A 24461-nucleotide genomic window follows, 5' to 3' on the forward strand; every position below is an offset into this window, starting at 1 on the left:
AAAGCAATTTAAACAAGGTCTGTTCTTTGGCCTATAATCTATTCTTTATCCGGATTATAGTTCAGAATGTTTTTACTGCAATCTCTGCTAGAGCTCATCTTTTTATTGTGTAAGTCCAAGCCCCCTTAATGTTTTAGAAAGGCCTTGACTAACTGAACTTTGATCTGATGTCTTCATTGAGAAAAACACCAGGTTGCCCATTTCAGATGCAAATCCTCCTAAGGCCCAATAGAATTTAGTAAAGACAAGCAAAAAAGAAGAAACAAGAAGTTTCCAGGATCCTCTTTGAGAATCCTGGGGCACACTGGTGTCCTTAATCCACACTGCTCCATGGATTAAGGTAGGTGATAACCTTTCCTGATTCAAAAGAATAAGCAGAGTGCCTACAAACTGGGTGGAGACTAGGATTTGGTAATAATAAAACACCATGCAATAAAAGCTTGGTCTATGTCAGAAGCCTCTGAAAAGGCCTCAATGTACCACATTCCCAGGCCTAGTAGGGAAGCTTGCAAAAGCCTACCTGAATCAAATAAGCATGAATAATCTATTTTAGCAGACTGGCCATGGGGAGAGAGAAAGAAAGAGAGACTTTTCGCTTCTTTTAAGTTTGAGTTAATAAATTTATTAGTGCACTGAAGGTTCTTGAAGTCTTGGGCACTCAGAGAAATATGCTAAATTGCCAAGAAGCAAAGTATGCTTTTTAAGTTGCCGTCTCTATTAATGTTTCTAATTATAATATTAATGTGATAGAAATCTCAGATTTGGGATGAATCAAGGCAGAAAATTGATTTCATGCTGTGACAGTTTACATATAGAACACATAATTTATTAAAATGTAAGAATAAATTTGGAAGCTTTTATTACAATTAATATTTTTAGAAATTAAGATTAGATGCATCAACTAAAATATTCACAAGGTAGAAATTATAAATTTTATTGATGGTGGAAAAATTGTAATCCTTCAATAAAAATGAAAATGAAAAATAAATATAGCCTTACAGGAAAAAACAATTTTCTAAGGTTTTTTTCTACCCAAGATACAAAGCATTAACATATAATCAGATTTTTTAAAATAGTATGAAATCTTTTGAGGCTTAGAATTATAAAACAAAGACTTCAAATATTTCCTCTGAAAAAAGAAAACTAAATGCTTTAAATCTGATAATAATCTATGGAAAAATATCAACTCTACAAAAAAGATGCATTAAAAATCATAATATCATCAATAGCTCATCAGTTTTATTACTCTGTTTGATAAGAACATGTTGCTTTAGTTTTACATTATGAAAACTTCTGTTTCACAGACACATACTAATCTTTACCTCTGTCAACTGTGGAATGGAGAATAATGGAATGGTTCAGTAAAAATTTACTATAAGGGAAAATTAACTCTCATGGGGGCCCAGAAGTAGCACAGAGCAATAAAACAATACCATCCCTCACCTCCAATATATTAGAAAGAAACAAAACTTTCAGACAAAAGCTGCACTACAAATAGTCTAAATAAGACATTTTCTTATTATTGTTATCATTTCTTGTTTCTCAATATGGCATAATAGAAAGCAAGAATCCAAATAGTTAACTACTTTGAGCCTCAGTAATAACTATTTTGTTAGGCTGTTGTGAGAATCTAATGCAATACTGGCAATGAATATTTTGTAATTGTAAAGAACTACATAAATGATATTAATCATTATTCTTGTGTCATGATTCACTAGAGAATCATTAGATCTATCACTATCCTTTGTAATTACATTACCTCATTCAAAAAATGGCATTTGTTGTCACCTGCAATATGCACACATCTATCACAGGACTATTGTGGCTGAACCACTAGGAAAGAAAACCAAAATGTAATAAGGATTTAATATAATAAAGATCTAATACACTAATACATGAAGTGCTGGAGCCATTGTAGGCTTTGGTAATAGAACTATGTAATACTGAAGAAATTAGGTCTCAGTATATGCTGTAAGGAAATAGAATAGGGTGAAAGGGAATGAGTCTTCCCTTCTTGGGGTAAAAAGGGAAAAGGACTTGATTGGATAGGTGAAAAAGGGCATATCCACCTAAGAGAATCAAAATCACAGGACAAGGGAAGGTGGGCTTTTTAAAACTACACACCCTTCCAACTGGAAGTAGCACCGCTTTATACTTTACTGAACTACTGTTACTGATTTAGTGTGCATACTCATCCTTTTCTGCATTCCCTAAGTGGGAATGTGACTACACTCTTAGGAACTGATGGCAACTTATATTAAAAGGCATCTCTGATAAATGACACAGCTAGTTTTGGACTACTTGTTTAATATTTATTCATAATAGTTTTAACTATATTTTATCCCAGGTAAAACACAGAAAACCTAGGGTTTTGTTGTTTTTAAACTAATAATGGCAAGGTAAAATCTAGATTTATAAAGTAGATGATGGTTGATCACCAAACTCTATCAGTCTTGGCAAATCCTTATATATAAAATTTCTGTTACAGGCAAATTTACATGCTGGTGACATTTCAAAGAAAAGCAAAAGAAGTCAGAAGATTCTATTTTGTAAACTTGACAGAACTCATTTATAAATACTAATAAACTTAAGTTTGACCATTGATGGTAAATTCAAATAAGCTATTTTTATTCTACTTGTATTAATTAATGCAACTTAGCTCAGGTTTGCATTTAATTCACAGAATATATAATTCATTCACTCATGTATACAACAAATAGCTATGCAGCACCCACTATATGCCAGTAAAACAAGATATTCAAAGTCTCTTTCTTTTATTGAGCTCACAGTCCAGCAGGAGGACACATGATACTATCTGTTAGGTGATGATAAGTGCCCTAAAGAAAAATAAGACAGTGAAAGGAGATGAGAGAGAGAGAGAGAGTGGTTTTATTTTATAGAGACAAAGAAAAGAATACTTTCCTCATAAAGTGGTATTTTACTGGAGAACTCAAGAAAATGGGAGACTAAGTCATGTGGGAAAGATCATTGTAACAAGATGACAATTTTTAAAACTGTAAACTTTGAAAACTGATCACAGGGTTTATGTGTTAATATGTGGCCATTAAGAAGTTTAATTTCATAGATAAAACATCATATTCTAAAGCGAAGAGAGGAATAAGGACTACTCACTCATATGTAAAGGGGGCAAGAATTATTTGTAATTATAAAGAAACAATGTAAGAAACAAAGAACTTTTGCCCCAACTTTAAACAGATTTTGTAACAAGTAGTTAAAAATAAAAGGCTTAAAGTTTCAGTTATTTGAATCTTCAGCAACAGTTTGATATGAAGAATGTTAGTTATCAATGAAAAACCAAAACAGCTGAGATTAGAATGAAAATAAATGCAAGATTCAAGTGATTTATATAACCTACAATTGGACTGGCATATTGCCTCTCCAAAAAAGCTAAATTTAAGAGCTTTTGTTCATTATTGACTCTTTCAGAACATACCAGTAGAAAAATGAGAATATGGTCACTCTTTACAAAAGAGTCACCATTAAGCCCAGGAATTTAAATGAAACTACCGGCTCAAGACATGAAGGAAGTTCTTTGCCATTAGGGCTCTCAAGTGCTAGTCCTACATTCCTTGTCTGTTTTAATCTCTATCACTCTGCTCACATTTTTCTAAGCAGAATAACTACATTTATTCTGGTCTCTTATACCCAGTTCTCAATCACATCCAAGTGACGCAATGCCTGCAACAACTGTCTGCACAGATCATCCCTCTATTTTTTAATGCATATGTATAGTATTCTACTGTACACCAATACTGTAATTTATTTAACCAAATGCTTATTTCCAATCTTCTGTTATGAAAAATATGCTATATAAATAGCTCATATACTCATTTTACATGAGTAAATATATTCATAATGTAAATCTCCAAAAGATCAAAGGTATGTGTTTTTTTGATTCTGAAGTATAGTACCAAAATAATGTTAGAAGTACTTTAAAATACATTTTTGAGTGCTATGGATACAAAAATAAGAAACTAGATAATTATGTATGGAAAGCTATCAGAATGGTAATATTTGCACTTGGAGAAGGTGGAGTTGGTGAAAAACAAAGTGAAAAGCATTACCAGTAGAAATATAAGCAATTTACAAAGAGCAACTCTCATAGGATTGGTGAATATAGTGGTTTTTTTTTTTTTAAAGATTTTATTTATTTATTCACGAGACACACAGACACAGAGGCACAGACACAGGCAGAGGGAGAAGCAGGCGCCATGCAGGGAGCCCGACATGGGAATCAATCCTGGGACTCTAGGAAAACACCCTGGGCTGAAGAAGTGCTAAACTACTGAGCCACCTGGGCTGCCCTGAATACAGTGTTTTTTATTTACACAGGAGACTTAAAGGTAGGCTTGGATTAGATTGTGTAGATCTTATACACAGTCTGGACAAGTTTGTATTTCATACTGCAAGCTTATAGTGGCAAACAGGTTTCATCTCCTATGCTAACTCTAATATATTTTCTGGTAGTGACCACCCAGAACATGACAGAGAATTCTAAGGCATTGTCCAGGCTTGGCAGAGGGTTCTAGGATTGACAGTTTGGCATGCAGTTAGACGGAGGCGGTGGAAACAGTATACCAAATTAGGCATTTGCAGTTAAGAAATGTTATAAACATATTTCTGCCCTTGGGGAAGGTAACAGTGATGTAGAAGACAGAAGGGTAGACTATGGGTGTTGTGTCTTATTCAGATTAGAATTTCTTTCTTTTTTACCAGTATGATATGATGTCTGGTAGACATTAAAGTATTCTGAAAAATGAATAAATAAACAATCAAATGAAGGAGCTAATAAACAAACAGAGCCTTCACCAGGAGCAGAGCGCATAAGCTTTCGTGGGTAAATTTACTGACATCTGTATTCTCAGAGATTTTCCTTTCACTTCCTGTCTCTTAGTCTATCCTTGATAGATGAGGTTAAAATATAGTGATACAAAATGTACAGGAATAAAAACAGTAATTCTAAAGAACATCCACTTATGCTGAATATTTATAGGTAACCAAGATGGATAAAAATAGCTTAATGAGTTCACTTACTCTGGCTTGCAACCCTAGAATAAAAGATTCCATATGGAGATTATGGAAGAAATGAAATCTATTTTGGTAAAAAATTTTTTGCCATAATTTTATTTTTTAAGAAATGTCATCTTGGTAAAATACAAATAAAATATCTAGTTATTTAAATAAGCATATATGCATTGCAGTGCATTTAAGGAATAACAGGTATACCACAAAAGATTCTATAAAATGAAAACAAATACATTTGCAAATTTTAGAAATAGTTTGAATGTTGACTTGCCTCCATCTTGGGTAATAACTGGTAACGCCAAGCTATTTTCATCTTAATATTAGATTCTGGTGTTTTATGATTGCATACATCTTCATCAAAATCTTTTTTACAATTATCATCAAGTAATGGTGCAGGAAGTTCCTAAGAAAACAGAATGATACATTACTGAGCATCTGTGATTAAAAAATGTAACAATTTTCTTAAATCATAGTATTAGCAATACTAGAACTTTCCAATGACTTGATGCCTTAAAATTGATTCAATCATATAGTCATAACAGTATGGCTATTTCTAAAACAGAGGAAAATGATATATATATACTATTGTGAAGTATTTTTAGCAATAAACAAGAATTTAAAGAAAATATTCAAATTTTTATACTATGAAAAAGCAAATGTTATTCCAAGTATGATCTTTTATACACACACACTAAAAGCAAAGCCTGGAATTAACATTTATGTATTACATGTAATTATTGTTGTCTGCTGCAAGGTAAAAATAAAGCATGTGTACAATCTGTTTACTAGTTTGTAATAACTAGAATTCAAAAAACTCATTCACCTAAATAATCAGTGAAGTAACAACAATAAGACATTTATTTTTCCCTTACCAAATGTTAGTTTTTTTACCTGTATGCTTATGTCTCTTCTTTTAACAATGAAAATAGAACTTAAAATCTCATTAAGAGACACCGAAGTCCAATTTTACCTTTTCTTCTTTGGAAGCTGACCCAGGGAGTAGCTATTAAAAACATATGGAAAACATTTGTGTGTGTGTGTGTGTGTGTGTGTGTGTGAAGAGGAACTACAGAAATAATGCAAAGAAAAAGTACCTAAGTTTTTTGGAGAAGGAAAGCACATACAGTAGTTTTATTACATATTATTTTTATATTAGCAAAAATCATAACGATAATGTGGGGTGCTGAATTAGTAAACATAATCTTGTGCTAGGACATAAGTTAGTCTAAACTGTAGCTTTTACTTTGCAAAACCAAATTTATTTATGTTTAGAATCATGTCAACTAATCAGCTGGAAAAACACATTAACCATCACGTATTTTAGTTATCTACTAAAAGAACCTCCAAAGAACCATTCTTTAATTTATACACATTAGAAACTAGCTATACCATTTAAACTCTGACTCCATCTCCCCGCAAAGCATTATTATCTTACAAAATTTTGTAATATTATCTTAGAAAATAAAAAATAACTTATTTTTTCAATGGAAATAAATATTTGTGAGGCATGTAGTACAATATGCATAGTGGTTATGAGTTTGAATTCTATATCCAGATTGTTTAGGTCCACATCTTAACTTTACACACTAAAAGCTATGTCTGTGGTTATCCTGATCACTACTGGACCTCTATGCCTCTATTCATCATCTGAAATATAAAGATATCAGTATTTATTTCATTGAGTTTTTGTAAGGAATAAAGAAGTAAAACATGTGAAATGCAAAGAATGGTGCTTGCTGCATATTAAGTACTTAATAAACAATTATAAGAATTAAGTCAAATAATTGCCTTAATCAATACTCAGAGCCACATATTTTGAGTTGACAATAGTAGGCAATGTATTGATTGTTGAATCATTATATTCTATACTTAAAATATAACATTGCATATTAATTATATTTGAATTAAAAAAAAAAGAGGAAATATTCCCAGTGCAGAATGCAGAAAACAGGAACCCAACAGTCTTTCTGAGTTAAAGAGACCAAGCTAGGAGTTCAAGGCCATGAGGCAAAATACAGGGGAAGAGAGGAGCACAGAGAGAGCTCCAGAGATCTATAAAGGCAACTCTTGAATACTGATCAGCACATGGACATAAGGAAACTACCCAAAACTGGTGAAAGAACCACTCAAAAAGAGCAAGGTGAACAATTTCTGAAGTTCACTTAGAACCAAAAAAGTCCATGGTTTCACCAACCAGATGGAGAAACCTTATAATTCATGAGGCATTAAGTAGCGAGGGGAAATCAGCCCTAGGAAAAAAGCTGCTCTGATTCCACCTGATGAAGCTGGCCTAAAAAAGCAAGCCTCAAAGTGATCAAACTGTTTCCAAGTAACTTTACTGAATCCCAGAAATGAACTCAAGAAAGTTTGCAAGAATGTAAAATATCCAGCACTCCACATGTTAAAATTCGCAATATCTGGAACCAATAAAAAAATGACCAGGCATGAAAAGGAAAAAGAGAATATGACCCCATAATAAGGAGATGCAACAATGATACAAATATAGTTAGACTAAGACAAAAATCAACTAAATTATAGTCCATGTGTTCAATAAAAATTGAGCATAAAGAGATAGGAAAGATCTATTTTTTAAAAGACCCAAATAAACCTCTAGTGATGAACACTTCAACATCTGAGATTTTAAAAACATACTGGACAGAAGGAACAGCAGATTAGACATGGCAGGAAAAACGATCAATGAACTTTAAGACATAGCAATAGAAATTATTTAGAAATTACAACAAAGGTATAAAATTTAAAAAAATTATAAAATCAAACTCCCCACAATAATCATTAAGTAAACAATATTCCCAGCATAAACTTATGCATATATCTGGGCATGCTAGACAAAATACTTCCAAAAAATAGGTATTAAAATACTATTAATATTTGAAAAATTAACACTTTATAAAACAAAAATGAAGTTGAAAGAATTATTGAACTGATGATTCTTTACTTTGAGAGATATTATTCCTGACAGATTCTCTCCAAAGATTATAAATGTGATTATGAAGCACATTAAGATGTTGGAGTCACTATGTTCCTTTTTTACATGTTTTAGTTTTCAATGAAATCAGTTTCTTTTTTTCTCTCTCCCATAAAAAATGAGGAAACTAGCATGTAGCACTTTCTCCCAGCCCCAAGTTTATTTTTTTCGCCTATAATTTTTATGCTGTCAAGGTTTATAGAGTTGCATTCTTGTCTGCAGTCAGATACAGAGTCGTTTAGCTTAGAGTTTTGTTGAAATTGATTCACCATGGGTGCTTTTACCACAGTTCCATAATTCTTGAGTTTTATTTAAAAAATTGATACCTGGGATCCCTGGGTGGTGCAGCGGTTTAGCGCCTGCCTTTGGCCCAGGGCGCAATCCTAGAGACCCAGGATCGAATCCATGTCGGGCTCCCGGTGCATGGAGCCTGCTTCTCCCTCTGCCTATGTCTCTGCCTCTCTCTCTCTCTCTCTCTGTGACTATCATAAATAAATAAAAAAATTAAAAAAAACTCATGTGTTCACAAACATTTAAAAAAAAAATTGATACCTGCGTTCATTTAACAGTGCCAGGAAGGTACCAGGGATGAAGCAGTACGCAAAATAAACCAAGTCTCTGCTTTTAAGGAGGTACATTCTTCTAGAACGGGTAATGATATGAACTTGAAGAAAAAAGAGGAAAAAAAATACAGACTAATGGGATATGTACTTTACATTGCATAGTCAATCAAACTCTTTGTCAGGAAGTAAATAGATGGATCTTATTTTCAAATACTTTTTTATTGAACCAGTACATTGGTTGTATATATTTCATAACATTTTTACTAGTTTAGAAGTAGGTAGATACTGCTATTGTACTGTCATTGGACAAGGAATGACGCTGTGAAGTCTTAAGCCTTCCACTCTTGTAGGTTACTTGCTTTTTCCTGCCTGAATAATGCTTCCTTGATCTTTAATAACTTAAAAAGGCTGTATCTATTGCTTTGCATTACACTGGATGTCCTTTTAAGTTGAAGATCTCAATTTCAAATAAATTTTTTTTGTGTCTGATACTTAATATTACTTTTCTGTTCTACACTGAACTAGAATATATCCTTATTTATGTAAATATCAGATGTATTATAGACAGTTGTAAAACGTCATACAGTAAACAATTTAAATGTTAGATGAATAAATGTTTTCCCATTTTCTAGACCGGGTTTGACTAATAGAAATTTCAGTGATGTTGAAAACATTCTATATCTGCCCTGTCCAATACAGTAGCTAGTAGATGCTTAAATTTATTAAATAAAATATTTTCCACATTATTATTATACTCTCACTGTTTTTTTTTTTAATTTTTATTTATTTTATGATAGTCACACAGAGAGAGAGAGAGAGAGAAAGAGGCAGAGACATAGGCAGAGGGAGAAGCAGGCTCCATGCACCGGGAGCCCGACGTGGGATTCGATCCGGGGTCTCCAGAATCGCGCCCTGGGCCAAAGGCAGGTGCCAAACCGCTGCGCCACCCAGGGATCCCTATTCTCACTGTTTTAATCTCATTTCTCTAAATACACTGTAACTATTGTGAGCCTGTTTAATATTGGGTAATATTATTTAAACCAATTCATATTTTTAATCCTGCAATTATCCTTTTTAACTACTTCTCATGGTTTTTTTTTCAAGATTTTATTTATTTATTCATGAGAGACACAAAGAAAGAGAGAGAGAGAGAGAGAGAGAGAGAGGCAGAGACACAGGCAGAGGGAGAAGCGGGCTCCATGCAGGGAGCCTGATGTGGGATTTGATCCCAGGGCTCCAGAATCAGGCCCTGGGCTGAAGGGGGCACTAAACCACTGAGCCACCCGGGCTGCCCTACTTCTCGTGTTTTTATTTTTATTTATCTATCTATTTATTTATTTAAAGATTTTATTTATTTATTTATTCATAGAGACATACACACACACACACACACACACAGAGGCAGAGGGAGAAGCAGGCTCCATGCAGGGAACCCGATATGGGACTCGATCCCGGGACTCCAGAATCACACCCCGGGCTGCAGGTGGTGCTAAACCGCTGCGCCAATGGGGCTACCCTACTTCTCATGTTTTTAAAATTTTATTCTTGTGGTATTTTATTGAACTCCTGCTCTTATTTTTGAACTCAAGTTCTGATGAAACTCTTCTATAAATCTCTTATGAAGGAATTTTCTTCTGTTCTTGGGTTATATTTTCTTCCAGACTGAGTTTTTCCCTCTAGCTAAAGTTTGAGGTTCAAGTATCATGCTATTCACCTATATTTCTGTACCTTCGTGTTACGAGAGCTAAGGCAAAATTAAATGCCATCTTCTTCTTTATTTTTTATAAATGCCAGTTTCTTTAGAAGACCTAGACTCCTGGGACGCCTGGGTGGCTCAGCGGTTGAGTGTCTGCCTTCGGCTTGGGGTGTGATCTTAAAGTCCTGGGATTGAGTTCAGCATCACGCTCCCTGCGTGGAGCCTGTTTCTCCCTCTGCCTGTGTCTCAGCCTCTCTATCTCTCTGTGCCTCTCAAGAATAAATAAATGAAATCTTAAAAAAAAAAAAGAAGACCTAGACTCTTTACTTTCTTATGAGATTTCATAAAATGTTAACTTCCTGTGTTTACATTAATTGGTTCAGTGAGTATTTTATTCTTGTTTAGGGAATGATGTATTCTTAGGTTTCAGATTATATAACCAAATCAGTGTTGCTTTCTGAAACATTTGCTTTAGTTTGAGACCATCAGCCCTAATTATGTTTTTAAGATTACGATAATTCTTTGGTTTCTGGATGTAAGGATGAAGTATATTTTTATTTATTTGAGAGAGAGTGCACGGGGGTAGGGTAAGAGGGAGAGACAGAGAATCCTAAGCAGACTCTGTGCAGAGTGTGGAGCCTAAGTTGGGGCCCAATCTCAGAATCCCGAGATCACGACCTGAGCTGAAATCAAGAGTTAGATGTTTGACTGACTGAGCCACACAGACATCTCTCATCAATATTTTTTGTCTTGTGGGGAAAAGGATAAAATCTGTGTAATGTTAAAACAAAGTTTGGTGATTCTGATATTCTTAACTTTTTCCCCTGCTCCACAGCCTTATCCTCAGGGTGAAGAACCCCTAATTTTATTTCTGAAATGAGGAAATAAACAAAAACTTAAATAAGATACTAGAAAACCTTAAATTTAATGAATTTATATTATACCTTGCAAAATCTATTTTAGACATATAATTGTCTAAAATTTACTTTTCCTTAATTATCTTTTTCTGTATTAAAATACTAGGTATCAATTAAAACATCTGAATTAGTTTTGTTATCAGTTTTTAAACAATTTTTAAAATTTTTATTTTTAAATTTTTTCTTAAGTAGGCTCCATGCCAGTGTGGAGCCCAACACAGGTCTTGAACTCATGACTGTGAGATCAAGACCTGAGCTGAGATCAAGAGATGGACATTCAACCAACTAAGCCACCGAGGTGCCCTTGTTAACCAGTTATTAAGACATAGAATTATTTACAAAATCACTGGTCTACAATTATATTCCTCAATACAGTAGCTCCGATCCATATGTGGCTATTTAAATTTAAGTTTTTATTAATTAAAATTATGCAAAATGATAAATTCAGTGTCTTAATTGCCATATTGTTCAACAGCCACATGCAGGTGGTACAGGTAGAAGACATTTATAACATCACATAAAATTTTATTGATTAGTGCAGGTCTAGAAAACAGGAAAATGTATTTATTCATTTAACAATTTAAACTGTTTACTATGTAACTGTCAATGACACACTTTACAGTTACATCAACTAGGATTTTAAAGCTTACTTATTATTTCAAATTAAAACCAGGAGATTATTTTTCAGTATCTAAAAAAGTTGTATGCCTCCCTGTCCTTTTGCACTCTCCTTTATATCAACAACAACAAAAAATTTAGCACTATTTTTTCAACTTATAAAAAGCATACCATAGAGGGATGAGTTAAATAGGTAATGGAGATTAATGAGTATGCTTGTTGTGATGATGACTGGCTGATATATGGAAGTGCTGAAACACTATATGATACACCTGAAATTAATATACCCCTCTAATGTTAACTGGAATTAAAATAAAAACTTTAAAGAAAGAAACCTCTCTTCACCATAAAAAAAAAAAGTACCCAACTACCCTGTAAAAATCAATATTTACTGGATAGCAATTGATTTTATTTTTTATTTATTTTTAAAGATTTTATTTATTTATTCATGAGAGACACACAGAGAGAGGCAGAGACAAAGAGGAAGAAGCAGGCTCCCTGAGGGGAGTCTGAGGGGCACTTGATCCCAGGACCCTGGGATTATGACCTGAGCCAAAGGCAGATGCTCAACCAATGAGCTACCCAGGTGTCCCCATTGATTTAATTGATTTTAAAACTGGTAAATCTTCCTTACTCTTGGAAGTTTAGGTTGTTTGCAGTCTGAGAATCCTATGATAAACATTGTTGTTTATAACATAAGGCCTTTGCATCTCTATTATTTTTTCTATGGGATATATAAAACACATAGAAAAAATAAAGAATAGTAAAATAAACATGAAGACCACAGTTTCTACCACATGGCTTTAATAAACTCTAACAACTGGTATAGTTGCAGAAAAGCTGTCATTTCAGCAGGCAAGGAGCAACACTCTTGTGTCAAAGTAGGAGGACTGGTTGAAAATCTTTAAAAAGAAAAATAAGACCTCTCAAATCCCCTATTTTCCACTAAGATCCAGGATACTACTCCTCCCCAACTGTGAAAGAGAAACCGAGAGATCAAATAAGACAAACTTTGGAAGTAGGAACATGACAGAGGGCAGAGGTGAGGCATCATGTTGAAGACAGGGTAACTTATTGAAAGTCCTCATACAAAAGAGTGAGATGCCCCCAGCACCCCCAACACATGCACATAGGTGGTTCCCACTGCTAGACTCTTAAAAGGCCAGAAGCCGTCCTTAAGAAGAACAGGCAGGAGATTAAAGGAGTCCTCCCTTGAGAAACTGACAGAATTTAGGGGAAAGGCCTTTAGAGAGATATCACTAGATAAACTTATGGTAAACCTAAGAGACCACAAGTTATATGCCCCCCAAAATAGTACTTCCAACTAGCCTTCTAGCCCCTCACTCTTCCATATTAAAAGATAGTCAAGAATTATCAGATTTTTTTTTATTATTTATTGATTGATTTTTAAAAAGATTTTATTTATCTATTCATGAGACACACACAGAGAGAAAGAGAGAGAGAGGCAGAGACACAGGGAAGGAGGGATAAGCAGGCTCCCTGCAAGGAGCCTGATATGGAACTCGATCCTGGGATTCCAGGATCAGGCCCTGGGCCAAAGGCAGACACTCAACCATTGAGACAACCAGGAGTCCCTATCACATATTTTAAAAAGCATCTAATATGGAATTCAAGGACCAAGGCAAATGAGCAGGAAGCAGAAACAATGCCAGAAATGAATAAAAACTTCAAAATGAATAAAAAGTAATATATATATGAGATGGTATATAAAAAATAAAACACTTCAGTAAAAGGAAACAATGAGGAAAAAAAACCTATGAGTTTCTAGAAATTAAAAATGTAATAGGAGATTACATTTCAGTAAACACGATTATTAGGACAATTTTAAAAGATGAAGACTGGAGCATAAAGGTTAAATTGTTGAGGGTCACAAAGTTAGTAAATGACAGAACAAGGACTTGTAATGGACAGTCTTATTCTATCACTGTCTTTATCTCTCTCATTTTTTAAAGGTTTATTTTAGAGAGTAAGAGAGAGAGAGTGGGTGCTCGACTGTGGGGGAGGGGTAAGGGAAGAGAGAGAGAGAAAGAGAATCCTTAAGTAGACTCACTGCTGACCATGGAGCCTGACATGGGGCTCGATCCCAGGACCCTGAGATTATGACCTGAGCTTAAATCAAGAGTCTCAGCTGCTTAACTGAGTTACCTAGGCACCTCTATCACTCAGTGTCTTAACCATTATGCTATATTACCTCTTAAAAAGATAGAGAATGAGACAGAAAATAAAATATTTGGAGAAAGTGCACAAGGTTGACACCATAAAAGGATTTCTTAGAAAAACAGAGGCAGTAGAGGAAAATATCCAAGAAATAATCTAAGAGAAATATCCAGAAATGAAAGATGGGAGATACAGATATAAAATCCTGAGTATTCAAACTATGAATGAAAATAGACATACATCAAAGCATATAATTCTGACACTTCGGAACAAGAAGGAAAAAGGAAAATACCTGAGAGTGTCCAGGATCTAGACTTTTCAGAGGGAAAGTTATTTTAAGCCTACTATTCTGTATTTAACCAAACTAATGTTAAATTTGAGAGTAAAATTAAGACAATTTCAGATATGCAAAGTTTAAAACCTCTACCACCTTACACCTCTCTCTTCATTCACTCTCAAGTCACTAGAAGATGTACTCCACCATCAGCAAAGTCAGAGCAGTTGTTAGGATGATGAAGGAAAGTACCAGAGTAACAACCATGTAGGTCTGCCTAGAGACCAAGCAGTCCAGTTGGAATAGAAGGATCTTGTACTCTAGGGAGAGGATGACTTTTTTTTTTTAAGATTTTATTTATTTATTCATGAGAGAGAGAGAGGCAGAGATACAGGCAGAGGGAGAAGCAGGCTCCATGCAGAGAGCCCAATATGGGACTTGATCCTGGGACTCCAGGATGATGCCCTGGGCCAAAGGCAGGTGCTAAACCATTGAGCCACCCAGGCGTCCTGGGAGAGGATGATTAAACACAGTAAGAGTCATCTACAAGCCAAGAAGAGTCTTCCCTAGGAACAAAATTGGCTAGTACCTTGATCTTGTACTTCCCAGCCTCCAGAATTTTAAGAAAATACATTTCAACAGTTTAAGTCACCCAGCCTACGGTGTTCTATTATGGTAGCCCAAGCATATTAAGACAGATTTTAGTACAAAAAATATGGAGTTCTATTTTAAAAAATACCTAAAAATGTTCAAGTAGCTTTGAAATTGGGTAATGGGTAGAGGCCAAAAGAGTTCTGAGATACATGTTAGGAATACGGATTTTTTTTTTTAAAGATGTTATTTATTTATTCATGAGAGACACACACAGAGAGAGAGACAGAGACACATGCAGAAGGAGAAGCAGGCTCCTTGCAGGGATCCTGATGTGGGACTCTGGGATCACAACCTGAGCCAAAGGCAGACGCTCAACCACGGAACCACCCAGGTATCCCAGGAATATGGATGAAGCAGATTCCAGTAAGTCTCCAATGGAAATAAGAAACATATATGAAACTGGAGGACAGTCACTCCTTGTTATAAAGTGGCAAACAATTTAGTTGAACTGTGTTCTAGTATTCTGTGGAAGGAAAGACTTGTGAGAAACTGAGTATTTAGCTGAGAAGTTTTCTAAACAAAGCTTTGAAGGTGTGACTTGGTTCCTTTTGACTGCTTATAGTAAAATGCAAAAGGAGAGAGATGAATTAAAGATTTTATTTATTTATTTGACAGAGAGACAGCACAGCAGGGGGAATGTCAGGGAGAGGGAGAAGCAGTCTCCCCGTTAAGCAGGGAGCCCGATGCAGGGCTCGATCCCAGGACCCTGGAATCATGACCTGAGCCAAAGGCAGACAGTCTCTTAACTGACTGAGCCCCCAGGCACCCCAAGAGAGATGAATTAAACACGGAATTGTTAAGCAAAAAGAATCAGAACTTGAAGATTTGGAAAATTCTCAGCCTATAATATATTGCAAAAAATGAAAAAGTTTATACAGAAGAGAACACTGATGGTATGGCTGAACAACCATTTGATAAAGAGATCTTGGGTGTGACTCACAGACTGATTAACTCAGGGACTATTGTCTCAGCAGAAGCCAGGAACAGAGATATTATATCGGCAGACACTGCCAGTCTGAACTATAGGAAACAGACAAAGCAGGATGAAATTAAGGAAGGCAGCTGGACTTCTTGGATATTACAGATTTGACCACTGAACAATTTGGCTGAAACTGAACAATATGAGCTATCCTGCAAAAAACTATCCTTTGAACTTTATTTCATATTATTATCTTATAAAGTGGACAATGTGTGCTTACTCGGGAAGTCCTGAGACTTCTACCTCCAAGTCTTTAGGACTGCTTGTTTCCTTTGCTTAAAGTGGTAACTTGGATAACCAGTAAAATTTATTTGATAGAAAGGAAAGTATAATTTATCTTAGTGGTGGTTACAAATTAACTTGTTAGAAACAAAAATTTATTTAAAATAACATAAAACAGGGGGCACCTGGGTGGCTCAGTGGTTGAGCGTCTGCTTTGGGCTCAGGTCATGATCCTGGGGTCCTGGGATCAAGTCCCACATCAGATTCCCTGCAAGGAGCCTGCTTCTCCCTCTGCCTATGTCTCTGCCTCTCTGTGTCTCTCATGAATAAATAAATAAATATCTTTTAAAAATAACATAAAATGAACAAAAGGAAATAAGTTCATAACACAGAGAGGAGATGATGTGAGCAAGCCACAGATCAATGAATTTAAAGATAGCAACAAAAACTATCAAAAACAAAGGACAGAGGGGAAAAAGTAACTGGGGAAGAAAAAGAACAATTCTAGCCAACTTTTTCATATAAACTGATACGCTGAATTTAAAATTTATATGGAAACGCAAAAACTTCCAATTATAAAATAAATAAGTCCTGGAGATGTACAGCACGGTGACTAGAGTTAACAGTACTGTATTGCGAGGACACCTGGCTGGTTCAGTTGGAAGAGCGTGCACCTCTTGATCATAGGGTTGTGAGTTTGAATCACCTATTGGTGGAAGAGATTATTTAAATAAAACAAAAAAATACTGTATTGTATGTATATTTGAAGATTGCTAAGAGAGTAGATCTTAAAATTCTCGTAAGAAAATATTGTAATAAGTAAGGTGATGGATGTTAGCTAAACTTATAGCAATCATTTTGCATTATATACATATCTCAAATCATTATTTTGTACACATATGAAACTATTACAATGTTATGTGTCAAGATTATATTAATAAAAATGAGAGAGAAAAAGAAATGTTGGTAAGGCATTAAAAAGGCAGAACAAGAGCATGAAGGGCTAAACATGAAGAAAAGGAAGGAACTAAAAATGTGTTATGATACTGAGGAACTGAGGGAATGTTAAGAAATGATTTTTTCCCTCTTCCAGAAGTTCAGTTTAGTGACATAAGATGGCATTTCCTTTTCAAAGGGTCCAATTATATGAACAGTAAAATATTTAATTTTAAATTTTTAATGATGTATTTCAACTTGTAACACAAACTTGAATAGAGTATTGAAGATTCAGTTCTAGTTACAGAATTTGAGTTGTAATCATTGATTATGTACAGGTTAAGTCAGAGATAACAGGTTAAACAGAGAAGAGATGGCAAAGGTAGTTGTGACAACTTTATCTTATATACTGGAATTAACAGTAAATTAATAGTGCAATCTAAAATGGATGTATCAAAAAACAAAAGGCAAAGAGTATAATTTACAATAATAGTAACCATTGGAGTAACCAAAAATAATCAAATACAAATCAATGTTGGGGACTTTTCATAGAGGAAGACTGGAACTCTAGGTTGTAGAAGGTATGGGTGGGGAAAATTTTACTTTTCACTTTAATTTCTTTATTATTACTTAAGTTTTTGGCTACCATCTGCATTATTTTTTGTAATGAAGTATATCTCTGGAAATTTAAAATTCAACTGTGTAATAAAAGTATTCGATCCCAGATGAAGTGAAAGAGTTCCCAAGGAAAAAAAATGTATTTTATAAATTACAACTATATTAATCAGTCTTTTTTTAAAAAGCTTTTATTTATTTATTCATAGAGACACACAGAGAGAGAGGCAGAGACACAGGCAGAGGGAGAAGCAGGCTCCATGCAGGGCGCCTGACGTGAGACTCGATCCGGGGTCTCCAGGATCACACCCCCAGGCTGCAGGTGGCGCTAAACCGCTGTGCCACCGGGGCGCCCTATATTAATCAGTCTTAACATTACTTAAATAGGGCAGATAGATTCTGAAAAGAGGTAAATTTCCATAATTTTCTTACAGCCCAATAAGGCTATTTACTTTTTAAAGAATGAAAGTACTTCCTTAGAACTTATTTGATTATTCCCCCTTATTTTATTGTTAGTATTTCACAAAAGATTAGAAAACATTTCAATTTCTAGAAAACCATATACCAAACAAATGTCCAGTTCCTGATTGCTCAGCTTTAGTATCTCCTAACTATAGCAGAGAGAATGTTCTTTTTTTTCTTAACATTATTTTTCTTCCTGGTGGAGTATTTCCCAAATGAGCAAGATAACACTTGTGTAAGCATGATACTGCTGAATGAAATATATGTTAAGAAATACATTTTAAGGAGTGTACTTAAATTCGAACTTCACTGGGACATAGAAATATTACCAAGAAAATATCAACACATCAAAATAAATAAAATAAAATACTATGGGATTATTTTGAAATAGGTAGCATAATGATAAACAAGGAGAATTAAGATTCGTGACAACTGGGTTTCTGAGAATTGGGCAATTCCAACACACCAAAACCCAGGTTCAAAATTGAGGTATATATTTACAGCATTTTATTGATTCTTTTTTTTCACATTATTATTTCTGAGGTTCAGATACATTTTACAATTGATATTATATCAAGCAGATATAAAGTGATCACTGGTGTGTAAGTGGACAAATGCAATTCTTCAATCTCTGCCAAGAATCCACATATGGCTCAATTAAGGAAGAATAAATTTTGGTTTTCCAGAAACTTCCACTGATACTTTCTGGGAAAAAAAAGAAAGGCATCTGCAACAATACTTGCACAATGGGTGTCATTATCTTATCTTTTTATTTTTATTTTTTGGTAAGATTTATTTATTTGAGAGTGAGAGAGAGAATGAACATGGAGGAGGGGGGCAGAGGGAGAGGGAGAGAATCTCAGGCAGACTCTGTGCTGAGTATGGAGCTGGACGTGGGGCTGGATCTCATAACACTGAAATCATGACCTGAGCTGAAATCAAGAGTTGGATGCTTAACCGACTGAGCTATCCAGTCGCTCCTGGATGTCACTGTTTTACAATAAAATCTGGGTGCAAGAATGGAGCATCTTTTAAGAAATGCTGCATCAGTGTTCTTGATGACAGAGAACAGTATCATGTGAAAGAACATGAATTGTGAAAAACTGGTGATGGTCAACTACTATAAATCAGAAAGTGATTTAATTATAGTAGTAATATGAATGTCAAGTTTTATGAGTAAGTTACATATTTTACTTATCTCTTTTATGTACAAGTATAATAATATTTTTAAAAATACAAACGTCTAATAAAACTTAACAATAGTTAAAAATTCTAGGTTAAAAGACAACATTCTGTTTTAGTTTATTCGGCAGTGTTTTTGTCAGTGGGACATAAAATAGTGCAGCATCTTGTGTTCAGTGGCATCTCAGATTTGATAATCTGGTATTTCTCTAGTAAATGGGCCAAAATTCCTTAGGTATCTCTGCTTTTAAGGATTCAATCAAAATATAAAGACTTTTTAACTCAACATGGTGTGAATCAGTGTTACACTAGTAATTTACCTAACGACACCTATGTGAACACTTGGTTACTTTCATTTGTATCATTCATTTGGCTAGAAATCTGAACAAAAATAGCAGAAAATTAAAAACCGATCAACGCAAATGAAGAGTCAGCTGTGTGGTTTCTAAATGTTGTGAAGTCAAGAACTAAATTCTGGGAAACCTGGGTGGCTCAGGCAGAAAAGCGTCTGAAGCCCCAGTCATGATCTCAGAGTCCTGGGAGGGAGCCACCTCACGTCAGGCTCCCTGCTCTGTGGGGAGTCTGCTTCTGCCTTTCCCTCGGCCCCTCCCTGCCTCATACTCCCTCTCTCTCTCAAATAAACAATCTTAAAAAAAAAAAACAAAAACTCAATCCTAAGGCAAGAGTGTTAAAATTGTCTATATAATTCTATGACAAAAAAAAAATCTATTATATGAAAATTCAGTCTTAATGGTGTCATTACTATTTAGGATTCAAGTGAAAAATGAACTATCTAAAGATACCAAAACTGATATTTTTTGGGGAAAAAAACGGAATATTCTGATTTTTTTTTTTTAAAGTAAGCTCCATGCCCAAACTGGGACTTGAACTCACAATCTAAGATCAAGAATTGCATGTTCCACGGACTAAGGCAGCCAGGCACCTCAAATATTCTGATACTTTGTCTTTCAATATTCAGAAATTTATTCTGTAAGAGTCTATATTCAGTATGCTGTTATATTTTAAGCTCTATATTTTAAGTGTGCCATCACCTAATCTGCTCATTGTGATTCCTTGACCCTATCAGAGATGAAGATGAGTATAATCTATATTTTTGTTGCAATGTCTATATCTAATCAAACAAAAAATTTAATTAATGTTTGGATAAAATCTGTCTTACAGGAAAATGCTAGGAATAAGCTCTTAAATATTCAATGATTATAGCTGTAACAGATCATATGTCAAGGTCATCCCTTATATTTTTGAAAATCCCCAGTCTTTGATTTCTTATCCAGTGCACGAACAGAACACACTTCATGGTTTTTATACTCTTGTTTCCTAAATGAAAAAAATATCAGGTTTTTGGTTTTTTAATGCAATGTGGTACTTACAGTTCCCATATATTTGGTAACAAGAATCAGGAATAAATAAAAATAAAAAGCAGGCTTCACAAGGTCTATACAGAAGATAGGATGAAAAGTATAAAATTTCTCACTCTTTATCAGATGAATCATTTTGGAAAATTAACATAAAAAATCGGCATTACCTGTGGAAAAAAACAACTGCTTATTCTACTTTAAAAAATCTATGTGAAATCAAATTATTATAAACTTCCAATACCAAAATATACTCCAGGAATTAGGTGTATTTATTTTTTTCACCAGAAACATTTATCCTTATCCGTAAGATGCTGTAAATATATTTCTTCCCTTTTCAATTCATGCCATTCTGTGCTTACCGCTATATTATTTTGTGGTCTTTGTTTTGGCAGATGCACAAGCAAAATCTGATTCCAACAGTTTGACCCTTCTCACTTTTTATGTTCTCTAGGGCATAATAAAACCCAAGATACAATCCCTCAGCAGTTAATGAAGCTTAACCTCCCACCCTCTTAATTACCAATGCATTACACCAACTATGGGCATCATACTCCTCTCTAAGCTATTTTACAATTCAGGAGAAGTACTACTGAGCTATTATGTAGCAACATAATCCATGCAGCATGAGAAATCCTTCTTAAAAATAAAATCTTTTGATCCTTGCAGGTTTTGGTAACTGTATAATTAATACTACTTAAGCATTATCCATGTATCAGTAAGTATATTGTATCAGTAAGTATATTACTTTGTTGATTGGGGGGGGTTAGGGAACATTTATTTTCTGAAAGTTAGAAAGAGAAACAAATTCAAAGATATTATTGACTGATTATCACAATTTGAATACAAAAGTACTCCAAATATGTAGCCTGAGTATCCATCTATTAAAGATATAGCCTCTACATTATCTCCATTTAAATATTTAAAAATATGAGAAGAGAGGTTACTTTAATTGTTTAAAGCATTCAGAAATGTAATGGCACAGAGTAAGTCAAGATCTGTGGGTATACAACTGATGTTACGTAAAAAATGTTTTTAAACATGGATTTTAAGATTAGTCAATTAATTAACAATTTAATTAGTCAATTAAATTATGTCCATCCAAATTTCTGACTAAAATCAGTACAGGGAACATCTTGGTGCAATTTTATAATATATTTTTTTTCTCGGGACACCTGGGTGGCTCAGTGGCTGAGTGTCTGCCTTCCGTTCAGGGTGTGATCCTGGAGTCCCAGTATCATACATCAGACTCAATGGAGGGAGCCTCTGCCTCACCCTCTGCCTGTGTCTCTGCCTCTCTCTCTTTGTGTCTCTCATGAATAAATAAATAAAATCCTTAAAATAAAATAAAATGAATTTGTGAAATTACCATTTTTTTTTACTTTTAAAAATTTTTATTTATTTTAAAGGGAGACAGAGGGCAAGCAGGCCGCGGGGGAGGGGGGGGGCAGAGCAGAGGGAAAGGGAGAAAGAATCTATCTCAAGCAGACTCTGTGCTGAGCATGGAGCCTGATTTGGGGCTTGATTCCAGGACCCTGAGATCATAACCTGAGCAGAAATCAAGAGTCAGATGCTTAACTGACTGAGCCACCCAGGCATCTCAGTGAAATGTTTTAAAAAGCAGACTAAATTCTCCACTTAATCATTGGGTTTAACACGTTTAGTTAATAAGACCATGTGCAATAACTTCCTTAGTAAATGTTTACTGTAAAAGGGTGTATATTAACTTGTTTTCTTAAAAAAATGATATACGAAAATCCATACTTGGGTGCCTGAGTGGTCAGTTGGTTGGGCATCTGCCTTTGGCTTGGGTCGTGAACCTGGGGTCTTGAGATCGAGCCCCACGTTGGGCTCCCTGCTCAGCAGGGAGTCTGCTTCTCCCTCTGCCCCTCACCTTGCTTAGCTCTCTCGCGCTCAGTCTCTCTCTCTCAAATAAATAAATAAATCTTAAAAAAAAGAAAAAAAAATCCATACCAAGCAAATAGGTTATCCAATAATCACTTGAGTTATAGAAGGATTCTTATATTGGCACAGGATTTCTACCTAATTCCTTTAAGTGCTAAGTGTCCCTATTGAATATAAACAAAGATAATTTCTAAAAACTTGACATACCTAAAACATTTCTAAATATAGTTATTGTAAAAGTTAAGATAGTGACAGTGATCTTAACACAATTATTTGTTAAGTTGAGGTTATAGAATATAGGATTTTTAAAGATGTAATTAAATTATTTGAGAGAGAGAGCATGAGCAGGGAGGGGGCAGAGAGGTTGGGAGAGAGAGAATCTCTTAAGCAGACTGCTGAGTACAGAGCCCAACATGGGGCCTGAGAGGTCATAGTATTTTTACAAGGTTGGAAAATAAGTATTCTAAAGTCTTGGGATATCTATTGTCAAAGATAACTCAATTAGTAATGGAATCAGGCATTATCTTTATTTAAGAGGTCCAGATCAGTTATGCTCTTAGCTCAAGAACACCTAAGTCACTGATTTAATCATCTGATGTCATATTCTTTTATTTTCCAAAATAAACCTAGCTTACCGAAGACATCACAAAAATCCTTAGTATATTTTGGTGCACTAAATGAAACTGGATATCACTTTATTTTTATTAAATTTGAAAATTATTTTACATTGTACATTTGGTGTTAATAGAACATAAATAATTCTCTTTCTGCTCCCTGAGTACTGAGAAGTAGAGGCAACTGGGTAAAGGCATAAAATAGGTTTTTTTAAAAATTCTGTAGTACCTTGTTATAATCTGTTTTAAGAAAAAGAAAGGTAAGATGCTTCATTCACTTCATAGTCTCAGATTCGTTTTCCACTTCTAACTTACGTCTTTAATACCATCGACCCTGCTTTTGAAATATAGTAAACTTTTAGACACCACACACACACACACACACACACACACACACACACACACTATGTAGTAAGACTATTTTACCAAACTGATAAGCACATTTCAAATGCCTCTGATTTCACTAATATAACATAATATGAAAAGATGATTATGGTGAACTAAGGCCGCTTTCTGCAACTGCCCATCAGTTTCTGATGAATAAAACAAAATTTCAGGAAACACTGACCAATGAAAGAATCACCCCTACAGTAAATGGAGAGATAGCCGTTTTCATTGGGTTTTTCATACAGTAAAGCTATCCTTTAATCTATGATTCTTAATGGTGTGCACCTTTCTCCTTTCATGGGATTCTGTAATATTTCCTTTAATGGGGAAATATGTTAATTTGGGGGAGCTGATTAAAGTGTTTTTTTTTTTTTTTAAGTTTTAATGGTTCTGGTTTTCAGAATTTGAAATCACTTATCCCTTCCAAAAGGACTGAATACTTTCTCTCCTGAATATGTTTCAGAAAAAGTATTTAGAGGACAAATGAACTGTATCTCTAATATTCCCAATTCTGGCTTTGTTTGGTTCCTTTTCAAAGAATAAGGGCTATATTCTAATATTTTAAAATTTGAGCATGACAATAACTGTCAAGTATTCATAACCACTCATTTTTTTTTTGAGTTCAAAATAAAATGATTAAAGTAGATGTGAGGCCCGGAGTAAATACTTTAAGGTTTAAAAAGCAAAATCCCCAACATTTCATCTTTAATTTGGAATGCCAGCATATGGTAGCCAGGGAATTATCTCTACCTTAATGTGAAAGAATAAGTGACTTGTGTAAGCCTGCAGCTAGTTAAGCAGCGTCACAGAAATTAAAATCTAAGCTAATATCCAAATATATTTCACTTTTT

The 24461-nt window shown here is 34.6% G+C and overlaps 1 protein-coding gene across 5 annotated transcripts in view; it reads right to left on the reverse strand.

Moving 5' to 3' along the window:
• ELP4 (elongator acetyltransferase complex subunit 4) overlaps window positions 1-24461 on the reverse strand; it is a 252754-nt gene that overhangs the window by 187333 nt on the left and 40960 nt on the right. For all 5 annotated transcript variants that reach the window (XR_008661309.1, XR_008661310.1, XR_008661311.1 and 2 more), the window contains exon 4: window positions 5318-5449. Coding sequence is in view for 2 of the 5 variants with exons in the window: in XM_055301054.1 (XP_055157029.1) it covers window positions 5318-5449 (132 nt within the window). In the remaining 3 variants the exon portion in view is untranslated. The remainder of the gene's footprint in view (window positions 1-5317; window positions 5450-24461) is intronic.

This window comes from Nyctereutes procyonoides, unplaced genomic scaffold, assembly GCF_905146905.1.
Source record: "Nyctereutes procyonoides isolate TBG_1078 unplaced genomic scaffold, NYPRO_anot_genome, whole genome shotgun sequence".
Lineage (NCBI taxonomy): Eukaryota > Metazoa > Chordata > Mammalia > Carnivora > Canidae > Nyctereutes > Nyctereutes procyonoides.